This window comes from Mustela nivalis (assembly GCF_964662115.1).
Source record: "Mustela nivalis genome assembly, chromosome: 10".
Taxonomy (NCBI): Eukaryota; Metazoa; Chordata; class Mammalia; order Carnivora; family Mustelidae; genus Mustela; species Mustela nivalis.
The window spans coordinates 110,244,807-110,266,728 of NC_139029.1; the positions used below are offsets into that span (position 1 = coordinate 110,244,807).

A 21,922-nucleotide genomic window follows, 5' to 3' on the forward strand; every position below is an offset into this window, starting at 1 on the left:
AAAATTTTTTCAGGTGGTGAAATTAAAAGGCCAGGTGCTGTCTGTCATGTTCCGGTTCCGGTCTAAGAACCGAGAGTGGCTCTGGATGAGAACCAGCTCCTTTACTTTCCAGAACCCTTACTCAGATGAAATTGAGTACATCATCTGTACCAACACCAATGTGAAGTATGTACCATAAAGGCCTTTTCCAAGGTTGGGACATCTCGTGGGCCGAGTCTGCTTAGCTTTATTAAGCCTGTCTCCTACTTTTCTGCTTTACCTACCTTTGTGGTAGTAAGCCATTAGTTTGAAGTTCCTCATCTTCCAACTTACTATAGGATTTGGGATAGTTCATCCAGCTAGAATAAGAGTTTTAACAAATAGTACTTCAGAGAGTAAGTTCTGAGATGTGAACGGTGTGTGTTTCTATTTTATGCTTCAACCCTTTCTAGAAACGATATTGATTTAATATCGTTTATTGCTCTCTTCTGGTAGGATTTTCATCTAGAGCAGGTGTCTGCAGACTCTTTTTTGTAAAAGGCCAGATAGTAATTATCTTAGCTTTGTGGGGCATATGATCTCTACTGAATTATCCAGCTCTGCTATTATAGCGTGAAAACAGTCCTAGCAAATGAAATGAACAAAGATGGCTATGTTCCAACAAACTTTTTATTTATGAAAACAGGCAGTAGACTGGATTTTGCTCATGGACCGTAGTTTACTGTAGACCATAGCTACATCCATTCTTGTTAGTTTTTATTCCTTGATTCCTTTCTGTTTGAGATTTTCTTTCTCAACTTGGTGAAAACCAGTTTTTGCAATAGATTGCACATGCCATGAAGTACACCCATTTAAAGTGTACAATTTTTTAGTATGTCACAGAGTTGTACAGTCTAATCTCAGTACATGATCATTTCCCCTAAAAAAATTCTGTACTCATTAACAGTCATCCTCCCCATTCCCCAAGTCCTGTATGACAACTAATCTAGTTTCTGTCTCTTTAAATTTGTGTGTTCTGGACATTTCATATGAATGGAATCATAGCAATACATGATTCCTTGTAACTGACCTCTTTTGCTTAGTATAATGTTTTAAGGGTCATCTGTGTTGTAGCATTTATCTGTACTTTTTTTTTTAATTGCCAAATAATATTCCTTTGTACGGGGATACATTTTATCCATTCATTAGTTGATGGGCATTGGGTTATTTCTAGTTTTTGACTATTTAGAATGCAGCTATGGACATTTATGTACTAGTTTTGTGTGGATATGTTTTTATTCTGTTGGATATACCTAGGAGTGGAATTGCTGGGTCACATGGTAACTTTGAGGAACTGCCACACTATTTTCCAAAGCTTCAGTATCCTTTTACACTTCCATTAGCAGTGTAACGAGGGTTCCAGTTTCTCCATATTCTTACTTTTTTTAATATACAATCCCAGTGGATGTCATTTGTCAGGTTACTTCTTTTCCATTTAATCCATCTATATAGAATTGGCCCTGAGCCTAGCTCTTGAAGATCTGCGTAGAAATTACTATCAAGTATAAATAATACCTGGTGACAACATTGAGTCTGTGTCCTCCTTCTCTTAGGACTTTAAGGTTTAATTCTTATCTGATTAGTATAGCAGAGTAGATTGAGTTAGAAATTGTATTTACTTAGGACTCAGGTATAAGGTTGTGGTCACTGTAGTTTCCTAGGGTTTCTTTTTGTTTTTGCATCTTTATATTACAGAATAACTAGTATTGTGTTTCCATTTTGTTTAAATTTTGAAATTTTAAGTACTTTTAAGAACTTGTTTTGGGGGCACCTGGGGTGGCTCAGTTGGTTAAGCAACTGCCTTTGTCTCAGGTTATGATCCTGGAGTCTCAAAATTGAGTCCTGCATCGGGCTTCCTGCTTGACAGGGAATCTGCTTCTCCCTCTGATCCTCCCCCATCTCATGCTCACGCTCTCTCACTCTCTCTCTCAAATAAATAAATCTTAAAAAAAAAAAAAAAAAGAACTTGTTTTTGGAAATAATGGTGTTCCCTATTTTTACATACTGTTTTCCCTACCAGTTTAATTCTTAAAATTTTTAAATAAACACTTTTTTCAGAAACTTGGAAAGTATGAAAAACTATGAAGAGAAGGAAAAAACTTTTCACTATCCAAAAAGAGTCTTTGTTAATGTTTGTATATATACTGTCAATTTTTTTACTTAGCTTTTAAAAAACCACAATATACAGATAAACTCATATATACCAATTAGGTATCGAATACCTAAAAGAAATTAGAACCCAAAGAGGATAAACCCTTGTGCTACAGGACATAGTTTTTGTTTGTACCTTGTCGCCCATGGTATGAAATAGCTGCTGAATTGAAATTACTTAAAGGATTAAAATTCAAAAGGGAATTTATTAGTTATTGCCTCACTTATAAGTGAATCTGTACAGGTGTATGTGCAGTGTCAGATCCTTTTTTTCTTCTCTGCTCTGTCTGCTCTCCGTTTTCTCAGGAACTCCAGCCAGGAGCCAAGGCCTACACTGTCAAACACAATCCAGAGACCACAGCTAGGTCCCACAGCTAATTTACCCCTGGAGATGGGCTCAGGGCAGTTGGCATCCAGGTAAGAAATGGTAGAAGACTCGTTAATGATCAGTGGTCCAGAGCGTGAGCATCTGCAGTCGCATTTGTTGGTTTAAGCCCTTTGCCCACATTAAAAAAAAAAATTCTTTCTCTCCTTACTGGCCTTTAATATATAGGCAGCAGCAACAGCAAACAGAACTGGATGTGGTATCAGCAAGAGATGGACTGGCTGGCTACAGTCATTCCCAGGTAAGTGGTGTCGTTGTCTTTGAAGAAGACTATGATCATTTCCTTAAGAAATGTCCCCCAGTGCCAGTTAGATTGTATGTGCATCTTTATGTGAATGTTAGGGTTATTGAATTGCCATGTTAAATCTTTCATGGTTATTTTTATCATTGTATTCCACACACTTCTGTTCAGCCTGTGACAACCACAGGGCCAGAACACAGCAAGCCCCTCGAGAAGACAGATGGTCTGTTTGCCCAGGATAGAGATCCAAGATTTTCCGAAATCTACTCCAACATCAATACGGGTATGTTTCTTCCTCATTTTCCTTTTAAATTCTCATTCCAATCACTTACTGATGTGCCTGCTGCTGCCTGACATCTTCCCACTTAATCATAATACCTTATGAGTAAATAGGAACTTGCCGAACTAATGTACTACAGCCCCTTGACTGGCCCTCCCCCTACTCCTTTTGGTCCACAGATCAGAGTAAAGGCATCTCCTCCAGCACTGTCCCTGCCACCCAACAGCTATTCTCACAGGGCAACACATTCCCTCCTACCCCCCGGCCGGCAGAGAATTTCAGGTGAGCCCCTTATATATGTGCTGCTTTATGGGGCAACTGAGGCATTCAGTTGCTAAATCCAAGTTTTATTCTTCCCTAGCTTTCTCTGGTTATTTTAGACAAAGCAGTAGAATTTGTAGGGCTTAAGATGAGGCAAGCTGCTTTTCTTCCTCCTATTTCTTTGCACCTGTCCTGTTGCTATGTTATAGGTTCCATCTTTGTGTGTCCTGATTGGTGTGTGACTGTCAGTTTTTCTCATCTTTTCCAAATTTTGTTATCAACTTTTCCTTAACCCCAGGGAAATAAAGGGGACCTAGTAATAGCAGTAGATTGTCCTGTGATTCCTAGATGTTGTAGTAAACCCATCCTTTTAATCTTTTACTGCACTATTTGTTCACTCCTAGAAGTAGTGGTCTGGCCCCTCCTGTAACCATCATCCAGCCATCAGCTTCTGCAGGGCAGATGTTGGCTCAGATTTCCCGCCACTCCAGTGCCCCACAGGGAGCAGCCCCAGCTTGGACTCCTAGCACCCGCCCAGGCTTCTCTGCTCAGGTAAAAGCATCTCCTCTGTCTGTCCCCTGTGTACTAGTTTTTCTTTGGTTAGTTAGGCTTTTTTCCATATGTAAAATTATTGTCATCTATCTTAGATAACTTCTCCCCAACCCCCACCCCCTACCTTCCAAATTTTCTTTTTGTTGGAAGTAGCTAGATAATTAAAAATATAGATAATCCCCAAATCGCAGAGTCTGTGGTTTTCACATACTCACTTTTATTCAGAATTGCTCACACAGAACATATTAAACAGATTTGATTTATAGATTTATTTAGGAGTCAGTTCTGAGTTTCCATTTTGTACTAGAAAGTAAAGGAATAAAGGAGAAAATTAATTATAATTTATACACAGTGATGTCTATTTCTTTTTAAAAAGTGGTTAAGAGCCTCATATAATATATATTATATAAGATAAGTTTAAAGCTAATATTCTTTCATATATTAATATATGCTTATATTGCACAGCAATATTTTCAGTAAGAAAGCCCAAACCAAAAAGCAGACTCCAAAATTGTTATATGCAGTATGATCTCAGTTGCATAAGAAATGTATAGGAAAATAAAAACTGGAAAAATTCTCACAACTCTCAGTGTATGAGATAGTTCTTTGCTATTTTCACTTTGTCATACCTGCCTAAAAGTAGTGTCAAAGGAAATTGGCATTAATTAGAAGAAATACAGAGTAGGAAATAAGTGATGAGCTTGGCTCAAAAGAATCCAGTCATTGACAGAAGGTTGACTTATAGGAATGGCATGTGCAATAATGTTAATGTTCCGTTTGTTCTCTATCCCTTCCTGTCTTTCAGCAGGTGGCTACTCAGGCTACAGCCAAGACTCGTTCTTCCCAGTTTGGTGTGGGCAACTTTCAGACTCCGTCCTCCTTCAGCTCCATGTCCCTTCCTGGTGCCTCTACTGCATCACCTGGTGCTGCTGCCTACCCTAGTCTCACCAGTCGTGGATCCAACTTTGGTAAGTTTCAGATGAGAAGGGAGGGTAAACTGGAAAATGACACCACTAAAGAGAAAGGATTTGGTAGTTAAAACAGTTTTCTTGGGTCCTGGGTGCAGTGACAGTCCATTTGGAATTTAAAATGTACCCACATGAGGAAGACTTTAGCCCATATGTAAAAGTATATAAGCTATATATTAAATAATGAGCAAATTTAATCTAAATGATCAAAGGACTCTTTTTGGAAAGGCTACTCAGAGAAGAATTAATTTGGGGCTGGGTTTTTTTTTTAAGATTTTATTTATTTATTTGACAGACAGAGATCACAAGCAGACAGAGAGGCAGGCAGAGAGAGAGGGGAGGAAGCAGGCTCCTGCTGAGCAGAGAGCCCGACGTGGGGCTCTATCCCAGGACCCTAGGATCCTGACCTGAGCCAAAGGCAGCGGCTTAACCCACTGAGCCACCCAGGCGCCCCGGGGCTGGGTTTTGAAGTAGAAGAGGCATTGATTAACAGAAGAGCAGAAAGTATCCATGTGCTAGTTTGTCCTCACCAGTGGAGTTAGTGGTTTAAGGTTGGGTGTCCTTTCTGTATTTCTAGCTCCTGAGACTGGACAGACTACAGGACAATTCCAGACACGGACAGCAGAGGGTGTAGGTGTCTGGCCACAGTGGCAGGGCCAGCAGCCTCATCATCGATCGAGTTCTAATGAACAACATGTCCAACAGTCATCAGCACAGCAACCTGGGCAGCCTGAGGTCTTCCAGGTGAGAGGGTGAAAAGACTTCAGAAAATCAGAAACTGGAGGAGAAAGGGTCAGGGAGCAGAAACAGAGAAAGAAGTATGCATATGGACTGAGGTATTTGGGAGTATGTGGGAGAAGCCAGATTGGGGATATATAGGGATAGATGTCATTAACTGGAACTTACTGCGTGATGCACACCGCACAGTCTTTAATCAGAAACCAGACCATTGTTAGTGATGTGAAGCACCATGCAAAGAAGTTAAAGGAAGTCACTCAGTCCCATTAAAGGAGAGCCACATTTGCACTGCACAGTAGCTTGGGTATAAACATACTGCTTGTACCTATAAAGGCCCATTTGTTTAAGTCCTGAGGGGACTGAAAGAACACATAGAGTAATCTTAGGACAAAAGAAGAGCTTGTTGAAAGAAGGCAAAACAGCTTTTGGTGGAAAACAAATGGGGTAAGAGATACTCCATACATGTTCATAGGGGCAAGCAGGTTTTTCTCCTTTTGAAAATAATGGAAAACTAGAAAAGAGCGAAAATGTGGAACTGTAGGAGGAAGCCAGAGAAGGGACTAGGAACCAATATTGTTATCTAAAGGAGTCAGAGCATTCCTGAGAGTAGGGAAGGCTCAGGGAGCTCAGCCCCGCAGAAGCTCTGTTGGGTCAGGGGTGATGCTTTAGGGTAATTTTGGGAAGAAGCTTGATAAATGTGAGGGATTAAGGTTGTGACTAGATTTGCTCTGTTTCTCTTACCAGGAGATGCTGTCCATGCTGGGAGACCAGAGCAACAGCTACAACAATGAAGAATTTCCTGACCTAATTATGTTTCCCTCCTTTTCAGAATAGAACTATTGGGGTGAGGATAAGGGGTGGGGGAGAAAAATCACTGTTTGTTTTTAAAAAGCAAATCTTTCTGTAAAGAGAATAAAAGTCCCTCTCCCTTCCCTTCCCTCACCCCTAATGTGTATCCCCTGCCCCTTCTGGTCTTTCCTTGACCTTCTGCCTCTGAGATAACATTTATAGAAGAAATGGGGTGAATCCTGAAGGCTTTGGGGATCCTTCGAAAAACTGAGGCTGGGTGAAGTTAAGAATGCCTTTCCTTATGTCTCCTGACCAGAGATTTGTGCAGAAATGATTGTGCTAGGGTCAAGAGGCAGGTTAGAGAACCTGACATCCACTATTTGCCTTGAATACTGTGGCTTGTTTTTGGAAAGAAATTCTGAATAAGGTGGGGGAAAGGAGGAATGTCCTCATATTTGAGGACAATGAAGCATGGTAGGTATATATAGGGCTTCAGGAAGTGAGTATAGACTCTTTCTGCTGCCTGGTGAGTGATGAAGTGAGAGAGGGAGAAAAAGAGGGAGAGAGAGAGAGAAAGAGAGTGTGTGTGTGTGTGTGTGTGTGTGTGAGTGTGTGTGTGTGCATGTATGTGCACACATATGTTTCTCTGTTTGTTTCTCCCTATTAGGGAGTTATGCAAAATTTGTCCCAGATTTTATCTTTGTTTTTCTGTGTATTCTTCAAAGAGTCCTAAGGAGTTAAATCTCCTAGGTATTATCCACTTAGTATTGCAGCCAAAGAGTATTTAAATAAATGTCTTTGCTGCACTTATATCTATGCCCAGCCAGTATGCAACTGTAAGCAAATATATAAAGTTTTCTGTTAATATGGTTGGTCTCTCATCGAACATATTTAGTGATAAAGCTGGGTCATTCCGACTTTTGGTGCTCTCACCTTATATGGAAGATCGGCAAACATTACAGGTGTTTAGGGTGGGAAGATAAACCCCTTTCAAAAAACCCCATACTTGGCCATACTTGCTGCATTTTTCTGTCAGAATCACATATGATGTGTGTTCTGTAGAGGTTATTTCTGCATGGAAACTCAACTTCTTGGATTAGCAGTCCCAGTGATATCTTCACTGCTGGAGTTCAAACCAAATACCAAGCCTTCTTGCAAAGTAGCCTCTTTCTCATTCTCAATTCAGTCTGGCTAGAAACTGAGACTTAAGTCTTTTCTGGATGTATATACGTTCTTCCTTTTTGCTCCCTCCAATCTTAAGATTGGATTTTGCTTTATCATTAAATCCATGGGATAGATGGGGCCTGGACTCCCATTCAGACAGGGTCACTGAGTTAACTATAGCCATATAAAATGCAGATACCAGTTATTATTCTCATTCTTTACCTTCCTCAGGTAACAGTTACGTGTATCAGCCTTTTTTTTTTTTTTTTTTTTTTGATTGGCTCAGGCCAGTATCTTAAGTGCAAGACTGAATTAAATAAGAAGACATATTAAACATAGCCATAGGAGACTGAGGAGCACAGATGGCCTTAGAGAGGCTAAGAAAGCATCATTACTGGGTTTTTCTCCCTTTTGTCTCCAGTCTGGTGCCAGGTAGTGGAGTTGAAAAGGAGACAGTTTATTTTTTTATTCTATGTGCACACATACCATATACATATATATTTATATCACAAGTTAAGAAACCAAAAAGTTGAGTTTCCAATGGAATCCTTGTTTTTTAATAATTGACTGTTTTTAAATGTGATCAGGACTATGATATTGTACAGTTATTATAGGGCTTTTGGGGAAGGAGAGGGGAGGGAGAAGACGCTCTGGGGGTTTTGTTTCTGCTTTTCCTTCAGGGTTTTATTTTTTGATTGTTTTGTTTTTTTCTTGTTGGCCATTTCTGTACTGCTGGCATCTGTGCTGAGCTTTACAGTGGCGAAAATAATGACATGTAGCAAAGATTTTAAAACAAAATATTTTTTCCTTTTGTAAACTTTCTTGTGTCGTGTGATCTTGATTGCGGCTTTATTATTCCTTTCCAGCTTATAAACAACAAATACCCACAACTAGTTGAATCCATAGCTTGAACTCCAAATATGCAAACATAAAGCACAGTGTGTTTGTAATTTCAGGATTCAGAAATCATAGGGCTCTGATCACTCAGCACTCCTTGAGTGTCCTCCTGATCCTGACTCATTCTGAGTAAAATCAGCAGGGACATCTGACCATGAGATGGGGGTTGGGGAATTGCCCAAGTCCTCCAGAGCACACTTGAGATCTGTCTGGCACATCGGATTCCTTCTCTCCAGTATGCCTTGCTCTCCTGGATTAAAAGGAATTAGGGATGGGGAAATTTAAACTATTCAGGTCTGGACTTGGTTTCCCTCCAGGAGCATATGGTTCATTAGCAAGTCTTAAAACTTACAGGCATAAACCTGTGTTCTTGAGGGTTTGTATATGCAGTCCAGCTAGAAACTGAATCTGTCCTATGTATTATCTTTTCTATTCCAAGGACTATCTTTTCCTCTTCCCCCATCTCTGTTTATGGAAGAAAATGGGAGTTTGGGGATGTGGTTTAGGTACTGAACTAGACTCTTATGATCTGTCACATGCTTGGATGTTGGGGGAATTATTTGGAGAAGCTCACATGACTGGTCTTGGATCAGGGATTTTAATAATTGAAACAGATAATGTTCATCAGGCATCCCACCATCTGAGAATTTTAGCAACAAAGAAGTCACATGTGAGTTTGTCAGCATTTAATGGCACTGATTCATGTAAAGTCATTAATAACTAGGAGTGCTAGTTTTTTTGTTACTTTCAGAACCAGTTTCATCTAGACTTCTTAGGCATATCCTTCCTCAGCGGCATCATATTAGGCTGGGAAAGCTACTGACAACTTTTAGCCAAAAGCTTATAAATTACAAGTCATTTTGGAACCTTTGGCTTCCTACATATTCTTTTCTAGTCTTTTTTATTTATTCCCTCATCCTTGCTGTGAGGGTCAGACACAAATTTGAAAACTAAGGTTTCAAAGTTGGAGGGATGGGTGATAACAGGAAAAGGACAGGAGAAGATGTAATCCCCAATATAATAAATAGTATATAATAAAGAAGGATGGGGGAGACCAGGACGGTGTCTTATTAACCATCCAAGTGAAGGTAAGCCCCAAGTTGTGTAATGTATATTGAAGTCTTTTTTTGTTTGCTCTCAAGGACAGTCCTGTAAAACTAAATACCTAGCAACTTTCCACCCTGGCACGCACACACTACACGGACACAGAAACATTGCAAATCCTCTGCCTCCTTCCCTCCCCAACCCTGCTCCTCTCAGCATTTCTTTCCCCGCCTCCCTCCTCTATTCAAATTTTCCAGCCCACAGCTGAAACTGACTTCCGCAATCCTGATGGAATAAATCCAGCACCCCTAGTCATCCGCCCACATATCTACACTCCCCAGCGAACGGAGCCCAGAGCAGATTCCTATCAGCAGGTAACATTTTCTACTTGCTAGATCATTTAGTTTCTCTTCCCTCCCTTTCTCCATTTTAGGGGTATTAGGAATGTAATGACTTGGGGATATGGTTGAGATTTGTAGGTTTTGTAAGTGAAAACAATATGCCCATCTTAGGTCATTTCCTGGCCAAATTTGCCTGGAAATCTTCAGGATTCCTGCTACGATTTTTATTTATGTATACATAGTTGTTAGTGAAAGCTAAGGATATAGGGATTCCTTTGCCCATCCCTTACAGAGTAGCCTCTCCTTGCAGGGTTTTCTGTTTTGGCCAAAGTTACTGAAGGGTTAACTTACTAGCAGGGAGGAGAACTGGTGCCCGGAGGTGTTTTTCTACTGTCTCAAAGCCCTTAACAACTCCAGATATTAAATGTCTTGTTGAATGTTTTGCCAGTCTGCAAAGCTTATACAAAAATGGGACTGTAAATTCAAAAATGCAAGCTGTATAACTTACTTCAGACTGTAAATTGTTCTTAAAATGGAAAACACAGAATTAAGCAAGCCGCTGTAAGAAATGAGTGAAACTAGAGTAAGCTTCTGAAAAGCTGTGCATTTAATGATCATAGAACCTGCTTTTTTATCTTAACATTCTAACAAACTTTAATTCTGAAGCTTTCCATCCTGTGAGGCAATTACAGAGGTTTTTTGTTGTCAGGAAAAGAAAGAAAAACTTTCCTGCCCACAGCATCTGGTTGAGATTAGGGGCAGTTTCCTGCCTGAGGAGCGAGCAGAAAGAGGAGGAAGAAATGCGTAAGACTAAGGAGACAGTAAACATCTAGAGAATAAGAAATACTGTCAGCTGTTCCCAGTCCTCTCCTGGCAAGATCTGGGAAGTATCAGAATTTGGGATAGGGAGTAAATGCATTGAAGAAATGGTTAGGTAGCAAAACTTAGCTGGAAGTCTCTCCTTTGTGTATTTTCCAATCCCCCTCTAACCTCCAACCTTGTACCTCTCCTTCAAGTCTGCAGGGGACATTAGAGGAGACAGGTGCTGAGTCCATTCTGATTATCCATTTTCTACCCCGTTTGTGGTTTTCTGTGTGTGTGTGTGTGAGAGAGAGAGAGATCTCTCTAGGTCAAAATACTTGGAACCAGATGTATCAGCACCCAGTCCAAACCCAGATCCTTCTATCATTGTTTTATCATATCCAAATCACCCTCAATTCTTTGTATTCCTTCTTTATAAATCCTTGTTTTCCTTTGCATCATGGTCCCAAGGAAGGCATTCTTATCTTTAGGTTCATGAATTCCCCATAATTACTGTGAGTGTGTGCATTTTTCAGATGAGTGGGACTATGATGGATTACAAAATTTTATTAGCTTCTCAAAAGAGTTTGTGACTCCCAAAGGTTAAGAACCACCTGTCTGGGAATATAGCTCCAGCTATTTCCTCATCCCAAGCCAGGCTATGAACCCCTTGGCAAACAAAATCTCCCCTAACTATCCCCTTCCTCAGGATGTGGGGGCTCAAGTTTCTTCTGCTGCTGCCCATGGCAAGCATTGCTCTATATCCTGAGGAGATACTGGACACCCAGTGGGAGCTATGGAAGAAGACCTATGGCAAGCAGTATAACAACAAGGTGATCGGGGGTCTGGAGGGGAGCATGGTCAGGAGCTGGAACTTGAGACCTCCAATCTTAGCTTCCAGACTCCATTTTTCAGTCTGAATACCTTAACCTCTCCAACTAAGCAAACCTGCTCCTGTTCTCTAACTCAACATATAGTTTCATTCCTACTCCTTGATTCACCCTCCCTCGAGTTCTGGCCTTTATAACTGTCACATTTCTCTTTGGGGAAGACTTCTAAGATTAATGCTATTTATCCATAAGCAATTTTTTAAAATATTTATTTATTTGATAAGAAGGGAGGGAGGGAGAGAGAGTAGCAGAGGCAGAGGGAGAAGCAGACTCTGCTGAGTAAGAAGCCCAGTTACGGATCTTGATTCCAGGACCCCAGGATCATGACCTGAGCCAAAGGCAGAAGCTTAACTGGTTGAGCCACCCCGGTATCCCTTTAAGCAATTTCCTATACATCTCTCCAGAGCTTTGCATTCTATTTTTTAGACTTGTTTGCATATTTCTTTCTGTATGCTCTTAATAATCCCACGGTGAGTTCCTCAACTAGACTATAAATTCTGCAGGATTCTAAGTTTCATCTTTTCTCCTAAAAATCTCTGCAGTATTATGTAACTTTATACACAAGATACTGTCTGTGCAAATACTATTTTCTGTTTAGGTGGATGAAATCTCTCGGCGTTTAATTTGGGAAAAAAACTTGAAGCATATTTCCATCCATAATCTTGAGGCCTCTCTTGGTGTCCATACATATGAACTGGCCATGAACCACTTGGGGGACATGGTGAGTTGAACCTCAGCTCCCGGCCTACTTGCCCTGTTTGCCTTAGTTCTCTGCTAATGCTTTGCCTTTTTGTTCTTTGTCCCAGACCAGTGAAGAGGTGGTTCAGAAGATGACTGGACTCAAAGTACCTCCCTCTCATTCCCGCAGTAATGATAGCCTCTATATCCCAGACTGGGAAAGCAGAGCTCCAGACTCCATTGATTATCGAAAGAAAGGATATGTTACTCCTGTCAAGAACCAGGTACCCTCCTTTCTCCTGGCAAGACCTCTTTCTGCTTTTTTCTTCTTTAAGTAGGAAGGAACTAGGAAGAGAAGGCAAGGAATTAAAGGATCTCTCCCAGTGCCAAGAGAATATAACCTGTTCAAGTCATCACCTATTTTTGTACATATATGTTGTTCCTATTTTTTTCTTTTTTACAAGTAGTATTGCTGTAAGCACCCTTGTGCCTATGTTTACATGTACATGTGCAAATATTTATGTAAAATAAACCCTAACATTGGAGCTGCTAGGTCACAGGCAATCAATTCCAAAAAAAATTTTTATGATCTTCACACTCTTACCAGCAGGAGAATGCTGCTTTTCCCTCAGCCTTAACAATGCTAATTATATTAACCAGATCATCAGCTAATTTAACATTCATCCAACAAACAACATCTGTTTCAGAACCTACCAGATATAGTGCTAGGCATGGAGACTCAAGATGACTAAGACATAACCAGTGTCCTCAAGAAATCCTCAGTCCTAAAAAATAGAACAGGGAGGGAAGAAAAATATATAATCTAGCTGAACTATTACTAATCGTAACAGCACTTTTTGAGAGATTGTTGTGTGTCAGAAATTTCTAAATCCTCTACATGAATTGACTTTTTAAATCTCCATAATCCATAATTGAGCAATTATCCACATTTTACAGATAAGGCACAGAGAAGTTTAGAACTTCCCGGAGGTCATATATCTTGTGGGTTGCAAAGTTCTGCTCCACTACAGCTAATGGTAACAATGGTAACACCAGTTATCAATGCAAATAAAAACAATAGAAAAATGTAACAAATACTAAACAAAGGGAAATAGGAACAGAAAGGAGGACATGTATGCTGGAATTTCATCAGGCAGTTTAGAGGGAAGAACCAAAAAGGTGAACAGCAGTGACTGATCGTTGTTCTGTTATGCCTCTCAGGGTCAGTGTGGTTCCTGTTGGGCTTTTAGCTCTGTGGGTGCCCTGGAGGGCCAACTCAAGAAGAAAACTGGCAAACTGTTAAATCTGAGTCCCCAGAACCTGGTGGACTGTGTTTCTGAAAATGATGGCTGTGGAGGGGGCTACATGACCAATGCCTTCCAGTATGTGCAGAAGAACCGAGGCATTGACTCTGAAGATGCTTACCCATATGTGGGACAGGTGAGACCGTACCACACGGTTACACAGCTCAGTAATGCCTCCTTATTCCCCCAACATGATATTTTGTACTGGAAACAATTCCAGAAACCTTGTTTTCTGTTCCCCTATCTTGCCTTCTTGACAGGGTAATTTCCCATAGAAGGCCAGGAAGATTGTCACAGCCTAGGAGATTTGGGGGGCTTAGGCCACCATAACCCTATCCATCTCTTTTCCCTGGAAAAAACAGAGCACAGGTGACCCCACAGACATCTGAGTATGCCTCCTCCACTCCCATCACATATCCCAAACCTGCCACACTAATTCACTGAATCGTGTGCTTTTATTTTGCATGATCCCAGCAAGGGTTTGGGGACTGTTACGTAAATTATGTAAGTTAACATTCTGACATGTACAAAATGAGAGAAAACATAAGTTGCTTCATACTTGTTTTTAACTTTAAAGATTTTTTTTTTTTTTAATTTGACAGAGATCACAAGTAGGCAGAGAGACATGTAGAGAGGAGGAAGCAGGCTCCCTGCTGAGCAGAGAGCCCAGTGCAGGGCTCCATCCCAGGACTGTGGGATCATTGACCCGAGGTGAAGGCAGATGCTTTAACCCACTGAACCACCAAGGTGCCCCTTGTTTTTAACTTTAGAGATAAATTTACTTCCTCCTTTAGTAATAGGAAGGAGATCCTTGTTATCTAAAAGGAAGGTTTAAGGACTTTTATATACATGGGGTTGATAGATAATAGGATTACATAGGGCTTTTGCAACAGAAGTTTTTGAAGCAGAGATAGCAAGTTTGAGTAATAAGAATGATGGTTATGGAGCACCTGGGTGGCTCAGTTGCCCAGGCATCTGACTTCTGCTCAGGTCATGATCTTGGGGTTCTGGGGTCAAGCCTTTGTCAGGCTCTGTGCTCAGAGGGGTCTACTTGTCCTTCTACCTCCCTCTCATTCCTTCTCACTCACTCTCCCTCTCTCAAGTAAATAGATAAAAATCTTAAAAAAAAAAAAAAAAAAGATTGATGGCTCCTATGTACTAAGCCATGTGCTTAGTTCATTTTCTCACTTAATTTTCATAACAGGCATGTAAGGTAAACTTATCCTCACTTTATAGGTGAGGAGATAAAATAGCACGTGCAAATTCACTGCTATGTAACAGCTCCAAGATGTAATAGCTCCCAAGATTTATCTACTGTTCACCCCTACAAACATTTCCAGCATGTCTTCTATGTAAATGTGCAAAATTTTCTTTAGTAAAATATAATACCTTGGAACAGAATTTGTCTGAGTCTTGGGGTACCTGCATCTTCAGCCTTACTAGATAATAACTAACTGTTTTACCCAAGTGTTTGGAAACATTTATATTCCCACCTGGAGTATATAAGAATTCCCACTGATTCCCATCTTCATTAGTATGTTTATCTGGTCATCTGCATTTCTTCAGTGAATTGACCGCTAATATATTTTGCACATTTTTAATTAGGTTGTTTTTCTCTTTCTCACTTTTTAAGAATTTTAAAAAGATATCTGGATACAAGTACTGTTGTGTTTTAGGTGAACATTCTTTCAACTCAGAAAAGTTCTTAATTTCAGGCTAGTAAAATTAATTTCTTTTCTTTTCTTTTTTTTTTTTTTTTTAAAGATTTTATTCATTTATTTGACAGAGATCCCAAGTAGGCAGAGAGGCAGGCAGAGAGAGACTGAGAAGCAGACTCCCCGCTGAGCAGAGAGCCCGATGCAGGACTCAATCCCAGGACCCTAGGATCACGACCTGAGCTGAAGGCAGAGGCTTTAATGCACTGAGCCACCCAGACACCCTAAAATTATTTTCCTTTGTAATTAGTGCCTTTAAAAAAATCCAGGAGCAGTAAGTTTTATTCACTCATGTTTAGTCATATCAAATGATGTCTGTTATAATAAATGCTCATTAATGTAAATGACTGAACAAATCCATTTCACTGGATACTCAACAACCTATATAGTAAAGTTACTGCAACACATTTTTGTAGACATTGGCTACACCAAAACAGACATTAATTTGTAAATTTAATCCCATTTTTATTCCATGTTGCGATTTTTTAACTATCGGGCATACAAGGCAGAGAAATTGGAGATTGAACCTTAAAAAATTTTTTTCTTTAATCCATATACAATTTTCAGAACTCCTGGGTCCTGAGTCCATGTTTGAATTCTGGAGCTGCTACTTACTATAAGGCACCACACTAAAACTGCCCTAACAGATGAGCTTTTAAATTCTGAAAACATCAGGCCAATCAGTGAAATAACCCGAATGTGGCAAAATATTTTTTTTTATTATTTTATTTTTTTTTAAAGATTTATTTATTTGAGATTGAGAGAGAAAGAGTGCACACACATGACCACAGAGGGAGAGGGAGAAGCAGATTTCCTCCAAAACAGAGAGCTCAATGTAGGGCTCAATCCCAGGACCTTGAGGTCATAACCTGAAGTGAAGACAGACACTTAACCAACTGAGCCACATAGGTGCCCCAAAATATTCTTTTATTTTTTAAAAATTTATTTATTTGACAGACATCACAAGAGATCACAAGTAGGCAGAGAAACAGGCAGAGAGAGATGGAGAAGCAGGCTCCCTGCTGAGCAGAGAGCCCGATGCGGGACTCGATCCCAGGACTCTGGGATCATGACCTGAGCCGAAGGTAGAGGCTTTAACCCACTGAGCCACCCAGGCACCCCAAAATATTCTTTTTTAAATTATTAAATATTCTTTTGACAACTTTTTGTTGTCACTTGATATAAAAAATTTAAATCCCAGGGCACCTGTGGCACAGTCAGTTGAGTGTCCAACTCTTGGTTTTGGCTCAGGTCATGATCTCAGGGTCGTGAGATTGAGCCCTGTATCAGGCTCCACACTTAACGTGTAGTCTGCTTGAGACTTTTACTCTCTCTCCCTCTGCCCATCCCACTCATGCTCTCTCTCTCTCTCAAATAAATAAATCTTTTAAAAAATTAAATTCCAATAGTATATACAGAAAAATCCCACCCCAAACCAGGTCTGTATTTACAGTTTTTTCCAAATTCATTAATCCAGGCAGCCATTTTAAAGGATTATGTAACCATGTTAAAGAAAAAAAAAATTAAACACCATCAGAACTAATAGTTGATTACTCATCCATTGACAGCTTACATCGATTAAAATGGTATATTCATCAGTCTGTTGAGAGACAGTTTAATAGCTCAGAGTTTGAATAATTTAAATGAAATTTACTTAATATCTGAAACCTTAATTTGGAAGAGAAGTGGCATCTGACTTCTAATTTCTATTCTCCTGCCCCTTCAAATGATCTCTTCGGCATTTGAGAGCAATGTGGAATGATTTTGGTCTCATAATCAATTAAAGTGAAGAATGAGCCATATACGACACATATTCCATTTTTATTTATTTATTTATTATTTTTTTAAGATTTTGTTTCTCAGTAATCTCCACACCCAACATGGGACTCGAACTCCCAGCCCCAAGATCAGGAGTCACATGTTCTACTGATTGAGCCAGCCAGGCACACCCATATTCTATTTTTTTAATATTCTGTATCTTGAGTGTTTATCTACTTTATAGCATGTATCTACTTTTTTAAAAGCAGTTGTTATATAAAACTAAAAGAACTTCTCATATGAACACATGAATGAATGGGGGGAGGTAAAGAAAAATAAAACTTGAAAAGAGATCTGATAGAGCAACAGTCAGGTAATACAGTAATTTAAGTTCATTCTAGCTTGGATTTGGCCTCCTCCCCACCGAGCAGCTGCTGACTCCCTCACATCTGAGGCTTACACATACTACATGGCCAGAAAATGATCTGTGCTTTTAAAAGCACCTTGTTGCAGAAATCCCTCTCCCATCCTGAGGGAATAAAAATTTTCTCTCTATTAAGTTTTACAGTGTTTCCTTTCACATTTGTTTAAAACCACCCAGAGCTAATTTTTGTGTATGTGCAAGATATTCAGTTTTCATATTCTTTTTTTTTCTTTTAAGATTTTATTTATTTGTCAGAGAGAGTGAGCAAAGGCAGACAGAGTGGCAGGCAGAGGCAGAGGGAGAAGCAGGCTCCCTTTTGAGCAAGGAGCCCGATGTGGGACTCGATCCCAGGACGCTGGGATCATAACCTGAGTTAAAGGCAGCTGCTTAACCAACTGAGCCACCCAGGTGTCCCTTCATATTCTTTTTTTATAGCTGTCTAAAATGGTGAGGAGAGAACAGACCTTCTATAAAGACTCTAGGTGTGCCGCCACTGTCAGTTCACTGACATCACTTAGAGCATTGGTGGAGTTTCTCAGCCACCAGTTCCTGGCCTGCTGCTTTGTCCTAGTCCTGTTTTAACCTCATTTTTTTCCAGGATGAAAGTTGTATGTACAACCCAACAGGCAAGGCAGCTAAGTGCAAAGGGTACAGAGAGATTCCTGAGGGGAATGAGAAGGCCCTGAAGAGGGCAGTGGCCCGAGTGGGACCCATCTCTGTGGCCATTGATGCAAGCCTGACCTCCTTCCAGTTTTACAGCAAAGGTAAGGAGCTGTTCCTAGAGAGCACAATCAACCCTCTCTTATGATGTGGCTTGGCAGCTTCTTGAAGGCCACTGAGCATTTGCAGTACTTGGTTTTCACATTTAGACTGAGTCTGGCCTAGGGAAACAGAACTGCTGCTACAGTGCAGCACATCTCTCTGTCACAGGTCCTCCTGACAGGGCAGGACTCAACTGGGTGGCCCTTGAACTGCAGAAAGCTTCACCTTGATAGTTTGTTTCCTAGGTGTGTACTACGATGAAAACTGTAATAGCGATAACCTAAACCATGCAGTGTTGGCAGTGGGATATGGCATCCAGAAAGGAAACAAGCACTGGATCATTAAAAACAGGTAATGATGGGCATACTAAGTTTGTCACGCAGTCACCCTCATAACATTCAACCTCATCTGCAACTTCCCAGTATTTATCTCACTTCAAGAGAAAGTTGTTTCAGCCTTTTTAGTTGTCCCTTCCCAGTTAGAGGCTATTAATTCTAGCATTTAATGGATGGACAGTAGTACTTAGAGTATGTGTTGGGTGGCTGCTCCACATGCAGGGTGCTTAGTTGTACAGAAATGAACAGAATGTTTTCAGTGATCTCACAGCCCCCTAAGAAAGACAGACCTAACTAAGCAGAACATACAATAGCACCAAGAAACCAGCAGGAGCTTTGGAATTATGTAGTTTTTTTTCTTTCTTTTTTCTATAATGTGATCAGTTTTTTAGGAAACTTTCCATCAGTCTGTTTGAAAGCAGTAGGGAACCAATGTAAAGGTTTAGTATCTTCTTGTGCAACTTTTTGCCTGTCCAAGTATACTTAGGATAAGTGTGTGTGTGTGTGTGTGTGTGTGTGTGTGTGTGTGTGTGTGTGTTTATATGTTTATATATATAAATCTGCCCACAGATTTTGAAGTTTGTGAAGAGAAACATTTTTTGGAAAATAGATATAACAACAACAAAAATTAATGTTTCCTTCCCTATTATTAGGAATAAATAAAACTACACAATACTTTAGCTCCCTATTCTCTTTAGCCACTTGTTACTTTAGAGGGCAGACTTAATGAGAGTCATACTTTCGCTTCCTCACTGGCCAGTACCAGCCCGGCAGCGACAAACTAAACTTTTTGTCCTTGGTGCCTCCAGGGGATAAGAGGCCTAGATGCTGGGGCGTTCATAGGCCAGAACAGTGCTGTAAGCAAGTGGGGTGCTGCCTGGAGGACTGGCAGGGTAGATGGTGTAGATCACAGTCCCAACTAAAGCTGAACCTGAGCACCTTTCTTAGAAGGTGCTCCTTCTCCTACAGCTTCTGTCCTATGTCCTCTCTTTCTCGACTCCCAGCCCCAAGTACTTACTCTGTCCTTTCCTGGTCCGGTTTCAAGGGTAGAGCCTTCATCCAAGATTGCTGGGAGGAAGAAGGGACATACTTAAGCAGGATCAGCATCACTGGAGACCCCTAGAGAAGAGAATAGGAGTAGGGTACAGGTCTTAAGTAAAATGTATTGGGCTAGAATTTGCTGGTTGGGGGAAAAAGAAAACTCATGAAAATAATTTGGGAAGATACATAGAGCAGTCTCCTGTCCACACCCCTTTATCTTCCATTCTCTCCACTTCTTTCCTTGGCAATCTAAATCACTCTCACAGTTTCATTCATCTCTCCTATTGGCTTTACCCACTAAGACCAAGATCACCCTTTCTTATGCTCTAGACTCGTGTTTTCAAGATCACGCTTCCTTAAACACAAATATTATACTCCCAATCTGAAACTTCCAGTGTCTCCTACACTAGGATGGGCCACAGAGCCAAACTCTTCAGGCCGATCTCAACCTACCTTTCCAGACGTATCTCCTGTTACACCCTGTCAGACACCTTATATTTCAGCCACATGATCTTAATACATGTCCCATACTTTCCTGACTCTAGTATTCATTTAATATTCCTCTGCTGGCATCCCATTTGTGAAGGTCTACCCAGTCTTTGGGCTCACTTCAAATGCTACCTCTTGAATTAAGCCTTTTTTGATCTCTTGATTATAAGCAATCTCTCCTTTGAGGCCTATAGCATTATGCCTTCTCTCCATTCCTTTTCTTTAAACTCTTCAAGGGTAAAAACTGTTTTATTCATTTTTTATACCATCAGTACCTAGCACAATAATAAGTGTTTTAATGAATAAATAAACTGAGGGTACTAAGTATTTTCCTTCATTGGTCCTACAGCTGGGGAGAAAACTGGGGAAACAAAGGCTATATCCTCATGGCTCGGAATAAGAACAACGCTTGTGGCATTGCCAACCTGGCCAGCTTCCCCAAGATGTGACTTCAGCCAGCCAACCTCATCCTGCTTTCCCGTTCCTTCCACGATGGTGCGACATCCTGATGTACTTTGGAAGGGAGTTGGTGTGCATTTCTTGAAGCAGATGTAGCAGTATAGAGATTGTCCATTCAGTTTCTCCATTTGTGCTTCAAGGGACACCCCTACTACTTTCCTTCTCTCCGTCCAAGGCCTTTATTTTTCAGTGTGGCCACAGTAGGAATTTCCCTAGAAAGATTCTCTTTCATAGTATGTAATTAGCTTTAACCACCTAGAAGACTAAGGTGACCTGACCTCTCAGTCTCCAAGTTCACTTCTTCTATATTCTGAAGATAGAAATTTCTGTTTTCCACCCCAATTCATAGATCCTTGGTACAAGTTTATGTGATAAAAGAAATGTGTTTTCTTTTTCCTTCTTTGCATTTTTAAAGGAAGCCAAGTATTTATCTCTTATCTCTAATTTAATAAATACCTATTTAGTAAACATTCATTTTGTGTCAGATACTTTGCTAGGTGCTGGAGACAGAAAGATGGGGAAAAAAACATATTTCGAAGGCACCTGGCTGACTCAGTCAGGGGAGTATGCAACTCTTGATCTTGGGGTTGTGAGTTTGAGCCCATGTTGGGTGTAAAGGCTATTTAAATAAATAAAACTTTAAAACAAAACGAAACAAAAAATACATTCCTTATATTTGATGTGCTCCCAGTTTGCTTGGAGAGTCTCTCACAAAAACAGTTCATCCTAACTCATTTATTTGTTCACTTTTTCAACCAACATTTATGAAGTGCTTACTATATACTAAGACCTTTCTAAATTTCAGGGATTCCATGGATATAAGGAGACTTCAGCATTTAGTTCTGTCTGTAGGGGAACTAGATTAAGTGACATATAAACCTGGGTCTTGAGAAATATCTTAAGGCCTTTTCTGAGGTTCTACAATCTCAACATTTGCTGTCATCAAAAGAAGAAACTAAAACTCTTTATAATGGTTTCCAAACAGTATTAACTCTAAGAGAAAGTGGCTAATAATAAATCAGTGCATCCAGCTTTGCCATTTTTCACAAAATGTTTATTGAGCACCTATTATCAGCACTAGAAAGAGTGCACATTTATGCAATACTTATCAGGTGTCAGGCACTATTTTGTTCCATTCTACACAAAAGTTATTTATTTTTGTATATAAATATTTATTGCCCTGTGGTAAGCAGTGTATTTAAGGGTAAGAGGATGAAATAAATTAGTAAGACATGGCTCTGACCTCAGGAATGTTATAGACTAATAACAGACATATAATCATCTGACACCACCCATAATGAAATAAATACTAATTATGCAAGCCCAGGAATGAATCACTAGTTGTTAACAGGATTTTAGATGAGGCTTCAATGAGAACAGAGCTTTGAAAGATCTGAATGGACAGAAAAGATGGGTGTGGGGAATAGGGTGGAGGGA

The 21,922-nt window shown here is 40.1% G+C and overlaps 2 protein-coding genes across 10 annotated transcripts in view; both read left to right on the top strand.

Annotated features, from left to right (window-relative positions):
• Positions 1–9,860, top strand: part of ARNT (aryl hydrocarbon receptor nuclear translocator) — a 70,366-nt gene extending 60,506 nt beyond the window's left edge. For 2 of the 9 annotated variants that reach the window (XM_082685941.1, XM_082685936.1), the window contains 9 exons: positions 14–165; positions 2,476–2,586; positions 2,723–2,795; positions 2,967–3,078; positions 3,255–3,357; positions 3,741–3,888; positions 4,694–4,856; positions 5,434–5,600; positions 6,339–8,364. In XM_082685941.1, the coding sequence (XP_082542067.1) occupies positions 14–165; positions 2,476–2,586; positions 2,723–2,795; positions 2,967–3,078; positions 3,255–3,357; positions 3,741–3,888; positions 4,694–4,856; positions 5,434–5,600; positions 6,339–6,428 (1,119 nt within the window). In that variant the 3' untranslated portion in view covers positions 6,429–8,364. Of the gene's footprint in view, positions 1–13; positions 166–2,475; positions 2,587–2,722; positions 2,796–2,966; positions 3,079–3,254; positions 3,358–3,740; positions 3,889–4,693; positions 4,857–5,433; positions 5,601–6,338; positions 8,365–9,745 lie in introns of those variants that run through there. The other 7 variants (XM_082685943.1, XM_082685939.1, XM_082685942.1 and 4 more) reach the window with 4 other exon arrangements.
• Positions 9,746–20,959, top strand: CTSK (cathepsin K). The gene is made up of 8 exons (XM_082686022.1): positions 9,746–9,862; positions 11,340–11,463; positions 12,119–12,241; positions 12,327–12,482; positions 13,420–13,638; positions 17,998–18,163; positions 18,407–18,512; positions 20,376–20,959. Exons 2-8 carry the CDS (start codon positions 11,341–11,343, stop codon positions 20,473–20,475), a joined length of 993 nt encoding a protein of 330 aa, XP_082542148.1. The 5' UTR covers positions 9,746–9,862; position 11,340; the 3' UTR covers positions 20,476–20,959.
• The last annotated feature ends 963 nt before the right edge of the window (positions 20,960–21,922 follow it).

Excerpts from the sequence above, each read along its gene's own strand:
- CTSK (XM_082686022.1), top strand. The coding sequence starts at position 11,341 with ATGTGGGGGCTCAAGTTTCTTCTGCTGCTGCCCATGGCAAGCATTGCT. Across the intron at positions 11,464-12,118 it reads GCAAGCAGTATAACAACAAG|GTGGATGAAATCTCTCGGCG; the intron begins GTGATCGGGGGT and ends TTTTCTGTTTAG. Across the intron at positions 13,639-17,997 it reads CTTACCCATATGTGGGACAG|GATGAAAGTTGTATGTACAA; the intron begins GTGAGACCGTAC and ends ATTTTTTTCCAG.